This window comes from Myripristis murdjan, chromosome 17, assembly GCF_902150065.1.
Source record: "Myripristis murdjan chromosome 17, fMyrMur1.1, whole genome shotgun sequence".
Taxonomy (NCBI): Eukaryota; Metazoa; Chordata; class Actinopteri; order Holocentriformes; family Holocentridae; genus Myripristis; species Myripristis murdjan.
Genome location: NC_043996.1, coordinates 7,114,129 through 7,122,657, shown reverse-complemented (window position 1 = coordinate 7,122,657; position 8,529 = coordinate 7,114,129). Strand labels below are relative to the sequence as shown.

The 8,529-nt window shown below is 41.2% G+C and overlaps 1 protein-coding gene across 1 annotated transcript in view; it reads left to right on the top strand.

The window, feature by feature from the left end:
- The first annotated feature begins 8,354 nt into the window (after positions 1-8,354).
- Positions 8,355-8,529, top strand: part of slc6a9 (solute carrier family 6 member 9) — a 65,410-nt gene continuing 65,235 nt past the window's right edge. Inside the window, exon 1 of the mRNA XM_030074544.1 lies at positions 8,355-8,522. Coding sequence (XP_029930404.1) covers positions 8,493-8,522 — 30 coding nt within the window. The 5' untranslated portion in view covers positions 8,355-8,492. The remainder of the gene's footprint in view (positions 8,523-8,529) is intronic.

Sequence of the window (8,529 nt, the reverse complement as noted above, 5' to 3'; positions counted from 1 at the left end):
CTAGCTCCAATTCTATCAGTGAGCATCTAATGTAGTGCATTAATATATAAATACTGCTTTGAAGTATATATGCAATATTGCATAAGTTATGTCTATCGACAGTTCTGATGCAAATGTCAATGAGAAACCCATTCTGAAGAGATGTGAAAACATATTCAAATGAACTGATCATTTATGAATAAACTAATCATTAACTGGGCCTTTATGTGATTACCATGAACACACTGTGGGGATAGTGAGAATCTGGACTTTCTGTGTATTCTCTGCTGTCCTCATTGAAAGACAATACATTAACATTTTCAGTGAAAACGTGCACACTCTAGGTGCAGACTTCTGATAGCAGACGCCCATCCAATTTATGAAGAAAGCAAGTTACATAACTCTTCTCCATCAAACATTTTTGGCAGCTAGGCCCTTGTCAGGGTGCAGTTGTATCACAACATTTTTCATAGGACAGGAGTTGTGTGACTTGTTTTCCTTCTTAAAAAACAAAACAAAACAAAACAAAACAAAACAAAAACGAGAACAAAATCAAACAAAACCAAACAAAACAAAACAAACAGTATGGGAACGTGACTCATTAAAGAGAATGTCATTTTTCACAGGAAGTCACCAAGCCAGCTATATGGCCACAGCTCTATCTTTCTCTCTCTAAAGCACTGTACATCTATCTGCACCGCCCCATAACTGCTTTGCTAACACTCCTCCTGGAATTACCCAATAGGATTGGCTCAACCCTAGCCAGATTGTGTACCTACATTACTGGAGTCAACCAGTGGGATGGGGCCAGAGCACCTTAACTCGGCTATAGGTTCACTTTGCACCAGTTAGATTCTCACCGCCGTGCTGATACTGTTTCCTAATCTAAAATTCAGCTGTTTCCTTTCTTCTCAGTTCACAGCTTCATTTGCAGGAAATGATGGTAAGGCCAAGCCTTTTAACCTAGTTTTATTGCTCTTTATGTTGTTGTTGATGCACAGCGTGCTGTATAGGATGGATGTCCTGGGGCATGTTTGAATTTGTGTATGCTCCTGCACATGTGAGAGGGAAAGTGGGTGTGCGTGTGTGTTTTTATGTGTCTGTGACACAGAACAGTGGCTATATTTGGCTACCTTTTCTCTCCTTTTAATGGAATGATTTTAATACACTTTAATGCTGTCATTCACTCAGTCACTCAGTGAGCCAGTGAGTCAGATGCATGCGAGGATGATGGCAGATGTGCTCCAGCCAAATTTACAGTGTTTGATACACACTCTTCTCCCCACAAAACAGCTTACTAGGTTAAGTTGCAATGTGTAAGAATGAACTGACAAAGACGTCAATTTCTTTTGAAACTTCACCTAGGGGAATCCAGGTAAAAGTCATTATCCCTTATTTATTTCCCTTATTAAATTGATACTGATCACAAAGTAGGGGATTAAGATAAAGAGAAGCAGGTGAGATAGAGAGGGATTAATTCATGCATTCATCCATTTTATATAGTTGCTGTGGAAGGCAGAGGCTGGACAGGTTGCCAGTCCATCACAGAGCCAACACACAGACAGACAAACCTCGGGACAAACACCAAGTCTCCAGTTGACCTGATATGCATGTGTTTGGACTGTGGGAGGAAACCCACAGACCTTTGCTTAACCACCAATTTCCTGTTTTCTGTCATGTTGGACAGAAAGTAAGCGGTCAACATTACAGTAGCGGTCAACATTACAGTAAACACACAGTAAATACACTCAGGTGTGTCATAGAGGCTGTGCTCCACTGTGTTCAGCTCTGTGTTGGTCTAAAATGTAACTACTAAAAGAGCAAGGAAACATCCTGTTGCAAATGAGACCACTGGCCAATCATAGGACATTTTAAAGCAACACATAAAGAAACCAAAGAATGCACATAGAGAAATAATAATGATGATAATGATAATGGAGTATGATACTGTCAGCTTGTTTAAGAGAAGATAGATGCCAAGATTTACTCTATCCTGGTTGATAAAGCGATGTCACCCCACGCAGAACAGGTGCAGCTCAGTTAAGATTGGCAGATAGAGATGTGAACATAAAATCATTTTCATACCTTTCAAATGGGTTTGTCATGCAAATCAGGAAATATGTTTGATGTGAGGTTGTAATATGCACTGGTGATGTCCATGGGAAGGTGTTGGGCTGGTCTGTTTTGCTTGCTTGCCTAAGGTTTTCTTTGATTAGCTAGGTTGCTAGTTATTTAGCACAATATCAACACAACAGGACTTCATTTCTCTTCTCGTGCCATGATTTTCAGAAAGCTCTCTGTCATCAACAGCCTCTGCCACCAGTTCAATAGCTGAATCAGGCGGCAAGCTGCTGAGGACAACCTCTAAAGGTGCGGGACACACTTCTAGGTGAAGATAGTCCGGCGAGAGCCAAGGGCTGACCGTCAGCTTGGTGTGTCAGGGGCTTGACATTAATGGTGCTCTGCCCCCCTCCTGACACAGACTACAGCTGAAGGTCAACAAACATGCACATTCTGCGTCTGCATAAGTGGTGATAGGCCCTTCTTTAGATAAGATGAGAGTCTGATGCCCTGTGTGGCTCCGATCAACAGGCTCCTGTGCCCTGGTCGAGCCAGTTCCCTGCATCCAGTGCCAGGAGGTTGTTAGACTGATATCTCTGCTGCAGTGGAACGCCACAAAGACAGCCTGCCATTCAGAGGGCTGACTGAACAGGAACTCAAAAGCTGGAAGTACTAGTGAACGGAGACATCACAGGAAGATAGCGCAACCTCATTTGCCCAGGCAATCAAGCAGTGTGATCCTCTGATGTATCCTAGTTTTCACAAGCTTCTCAAAATTGTCTGCACTCTGTTAACTCCTTGGTGTGGGAGGACAGACAGCACCCCGCAAAGATTAAACACTTATTCATAAACCGGTGTTCTGTCGATTTTTGCTGCTTTGTCGAAATTTGCTACCGCCACATAAACCGACAGGTTAATCTATCGATATCGGCATTAAGTGGGCAAAGTTATCTTCTCTCGTATGTCTAGGTACAAAAAGTGTGATGAAATTTAGACATACCATTTTAATATTTATAATCAATATTTCAGGGGTAGCACATTTCGATAGTACAGTAACAGCCTATCAAATAATGCTACCGCTACTCAATGCATTGGCTTTGCGCATGCACAGAATCGCAAGGCAGCATTTCTCGACAAGTAGCAGAAATCGACAGAACACCGGCATGGGAGACAAGAGGTCATCAGCTCAAGATCTCATTCTATGGCAAGCTGTTATGATATTTATTTGTTGATTGTTGACGATGAAATAAAATTCTAAATGTGATTAGAATGACATTGCAGATATCTGCAGTTACAGCCTGACTAGTTACAGCAATAATAAAAAAAATAACTTAAATGAAATTCTGACTCCTCAAAATGTCTTTCAATATATCTGCAGTGATGCCGCAGATATCATCATTCAAGTCTTGACACATCCTGAATCATGAATGAACGTATCTGTTATTCTGTCTAAGTCCAAATAAATAGCTCCAGAGTTATGACTGGCCAGGTCTGTAATGAGTGACATTACATTATGCAAGGCTTCCAAGTCAGTACTGGTCTATGATCTTGGCCATGATCAGTGTAAGCAGAAATAATAATGGTTGTTGTTGAAGTAGAAATAGTTAAAAAAAAAAAAAAAAAAAAAAAGACCATGTTGTGAAGGGGCATATCATCAGGGTTCAATCTGTGATGAAAAAGAGCTTAGTTCACTAGACTCTCAGTAGAAATCTTCAGTGAACTGGAAATGTATTATTTCCAGACACATTTGAGGAACTAAACAGTCATCAGCCGCATGAGTTTGCCATAATGTTAGACATAAAAGTGCATCTTTAGACATCTCGAAACGCATTTTGACCAGTGTGACAACTCAAGATCTCATTTAATACATTTTGATTGAGCAGAATAAGAATAAAGATATCTCTAAAATAAGCTATCACCTTAAGACATCCATAACTCTATTGAAACCTCAAAAGAATTTTTGACTCACTGTATTTTGAGATTTTTCTTCTTAACTCCAGCTGAACGCATCTATAATTCAGTGGCGAGCGGTGACGTTTTTATGTAGTCATGCTGTGGTCCCAATTTCATGTGAGTGCCCGCGAGGGCTCGAGCTTGAAAATTTTTGGGCATTTATTTATTAATAAAAACGCACAATATGGATTTTAACTATACTATATCAACTCGACAACTCGATTTTGATAGACACGCGTGTGCATTTTGCCCCAATGTTACCAACAACAATGTGTTGCCATTTACAGTGTAAATGAAAGCGGAAATTATTAGAACGGACGGAGGATGCAGTAATAACCTGTTACAGAGTCGAGCAAATGACACATGAACATGCTCACAATGTTACCAACAACATGTTGGAATTTACCATGAGGTTGGAACTATTGGGACGTGCCACGGGGTGATGCAAACACACAGCAATGTCACCAGCTAGCCTACATGGTCAATGAAATGACACACACACATGCCCAGTTGCCCATCAGGCTACGCACCAAAGTGATAAACGTCAGAGAACACCTCTTTTTCATAACACCTGCAATAGCCTAAATCGATGAAACATGCCAGGTTACTCAATTGAAGTTGTATTTTCACCCATTTTGATTGGCACGATGCAGATGAAAGAACAAACTAATGTTAACATTCCCGTACTAGCTAGCCAGCTAACGACGTTAACGGTAGCTAGCTGTCCAGTGAATGACTTGCAGTTGCTGCTGAACATTTCAAGCGAGCTGCTACGTAGCTACTCGTGTTGCGCATGCGTCTTCTGAAAAGCTGATTCGCAGACAGCTTATTTTCCATTCAAAACGCCCACGTACAGGAAACACCGGCTACAAAACTACTGTAAATACTCGGTATCACAGAGCGCATGCGCGCGTCAAGCTGTCAACTTGCCAGCATTTCACTAGCAAATTGAGATAGATACGTGTATATAGGCAGCAGTTTGCAACCAAAATGATAGAAATAAGGTATATTATAAAAGGACACACTAGGAGACCAACATTTTAAAGATTTTAATTGAAGGGCTTGGGCATGCGCTGCATTTATAGCTTATTATGACTGCTCGCTCCTGCTATAATTGTATTTTGACTAGTCATATCACAGTTTTAAGATATCTAAAAAAGATAATTTAGATAGGCTATCTTTGTTCATAAGGAATTAACAATATCTTTAATTGCAGATACCTGAAATTTGAGTTATGACTATAGCCGTAATTTAAATATAATTTGAATATATCTGTATTGAACTGTATACATATTTAACTTCACAACAAAAGCAGTAGGTCAATGGATCACAGATATCTGGAGTGTGAACAGAGTCCTGCTGATGATAAACTGGGCTGCCACACTGACTCCCATCCAGTCCAACGTGAAGGAGGATGTGGACGAAGTCTCAGACATGTTCTCCAAGTTACAGCAAACAAGTTGGCGTTTTCATTGCTGTAGGTGAAGGAACTTACTCAGCCGCCTGCTGTGACAGCCATCACAGCGCTGAATGGATCGTATCAGTCCTGATCAGCTCTGCAGGTCAGAGGGCTTGATGTCAGCCGCTCTTAACCACGCCAATGTTAGCTTTAGCCACTTTGGTTAGCTCTCTTGTGTTTAGCTTTCATTAGCTACTTGGTTATAGGTTAGCAAAATGCTGTTGTTAAGGTTAGGAAAGGGCTTGTCGTCATGGTTAAGGTAAGGAAATGGTAATGGTTGAGGTTAGCTAACTTGCATTGTGTTTGCTAACACCACTAGCAAATGCTACTTAGCTAATGCTGCCTAGCTAATGCTAGCTACTTAAAAACAAACACCTCTCTTGCTTGAGTCGGGACTCAGAGAGAGAGAGAGTGTGTGTGATGGACCACCTCTTTACGAGACTGACTTTGTTGTGTGTATGCTACGTCACAGTGCGTCTGGCTCCAGGCTCCCATGTGGCTGGGATGGGTAACAACAGCCTTGTGACCCCCAGAGGGTGCAGGAGGGAGCAACTAGCCCAAACCTGTGGGGGGTGGGGGTTACACCTGATCATGTCCAGTCAATGGTGTGATAGTGGTCAGGTCATTCAGCATTGGTCCTGAAGGTTACTTGTGACAAGGAAAAAACAACATCTGTTTGCCAAAATGTTTTTGTTTTTGTTCCTTTAAACGTATTTTAAAATTTGAATGTAAAAATGCTGTTTCACTGAGATACAGTCTTTCAAATGCACTGAAAAGCACTGAATACAACCTAAAAAAGTCAATCTTTCAAAAGAGGATTTTCTTTTGAAATTGTATTCCTGTGCTCGGAATACTGGAAATTGGTCATTTCTCTGGAAAACAGCTAACCCCTGTGTTACGGCACCTGCTGACTTCCTGTGAAGTCGGTGTTGTGAGGCATAACATCACAAAGAGCCAAATTACTGCTGTGTTTGAGTTGGAGGAGGGGGGCGTGTCAGCCCCCACACTGAACGTCATCACTTGTGTTTTCCAGTTTGCAGACCACCAGCTGTCAGCAGTTGGTCTGCAAATTCGTCACATGGCATCATAACATTATGACTAATTACTCCATGCTACAAACATGAAGAGCAAGACAGTCCTCCTCTGTTGTAGTTGAGGCCTCTTCTTTGTGCAAGCCAAGTCAGTCCCTCTCATTTTATGTGAAATTGTAACCCACGATCACAGCATAAACACATAGAGAGCAATAAATAGAAAGAAACGGGCGTCACCATGATGGTCTTCTATAGCTGTTATCATACCATCAAAATTAATGTGCAGATGCTGAGGATCATACAGTGTGTACACGCTTTAAGCTTTGACACAATTGAAATGTGGTTTGAGCAAAAAAAGGCTGCAAATCAGTATCAGGAACATGTGCATTTGACACATTCAGGGCCATATTTATGTGCATGAAAGCTGCAGCGCACTTTGCACTTTGCCTTTTGGGCAATTTGCAGTCGCAATCTGCATGGAATTAATGTCGGACTGAATAAGGCAGCAGATAATTATGCAGTCAGCACCCGGACCACCTTCAAGTTGCGTAGGGAGCAGAGCTTAAAATATACGCAGTTGAATGGTGCACTTTGTGCAACATGAGGCTGTTATCCAGCTCAGTAGGTAAAAGAAAAGACAAAACAGTGATGCTAAAGTTGAATTATAGGTTAATGAATAGACGGCAGACAATGATATTTTGGAGGGATCTCTACAATATTTGGAGTAAAAAGACAAACTCCTTATGAAGTAACAGAAAAAAGAGAGAAGTATGACATCAAAAGAGGAGGAAAAACGGTGAAAACCTTTATCTGCCTGCGTTATTAAGATTTCTATGGAGTACAGGTTAATATGCATTACCTGCTGCAATTTTGCACCTGTCATGTAAAGGCAGAAATTTTATGTGCAGAACCGGCAGTTACAAATTGCATAAGCATGAGTAAATCCTTTAGTAAATCCTAATCAGTCACACTTATTATATACCCTCCTGTTATTTGTACAATCTTATAATAATACAGAGATTTAGTCTGTGTTATTTGTTTATTGTAAGTGAATAACTTAAAAAATAAGTGTGTCATAAAAACTTTGATTATTTATGGATATTGTGCATATTAGTCATGTCACAATATCTAAACTTTTGAACCCTTTAAACTGCATAAAAAGATTAAAGAGAAAATGATGTGATCACAAGCCAAGGAAATGATTCAGGGTTTAAAAAAAGTGTTTGACTTAATTAGACAATATAAGCATTTGAGATCATTTAACTGACACAGAACTACTTTTTGCCCATTTCCTCTTCATCCCCATCTGTTTTTGAATGTTCTTTTCAAGTTTGGCCTTTACACAGCGGTAGTCAATGGACAGTCTAAACGTCCCCCTAACAGTCAATCTCCTGACACAAAAGGGCACATTGTTATGGCAGCTGCTTTGCTACAAAATGCAAATCTGTCATTATGTGTTTTCAGAATCATTTCTCTGCATCCTTTCTTACAGCATCCTTGGAAAAGTCTCTTTCGTCTCTTTCGTAGCTAAACTGTAAAACAGTGCCAAATGCTTGATATGTTTTTACCAAGAAGCAGGTCATTTACAAAGACTGGGGGTTTGTTTTGAACGTGGCCAAGGGGACAAGTAACTAAAAAGTGTTACCTCCCTCCTTCCCTCTCTCCCTCCCTCACTCCTTTTCCTCCCTCCACCCCTCTCTGCTTGTCACATGTTCCTTTCACAGCATAGAAAAGTTTCTGGATTAGGGCAGAATTAACACAAAGCAGCGACGCCACTTCAGCTACACTCCCAAACAACGGAGAAGAGGCAGAGGGGGGAACAAGGCAGAGAGAGAGAGAGAGAGAGAGAGAGAGAGAGAGCGACGCGGTGGGGCAGAGACACTCGAAAGTCCCCCTCAGAAAAACCTCGCACTCTAATCCCGAGAGGCAGAGGAGTCCATCCTAGAAAGAGACAGAGGCAGAGAAAGCAGCAGAGAGGCGAGGATCTTTGCAGACCGAGGTCCTGAAGGATGGAAGAGAAGCAGCATGCTGGGATCCTGGTAAGTT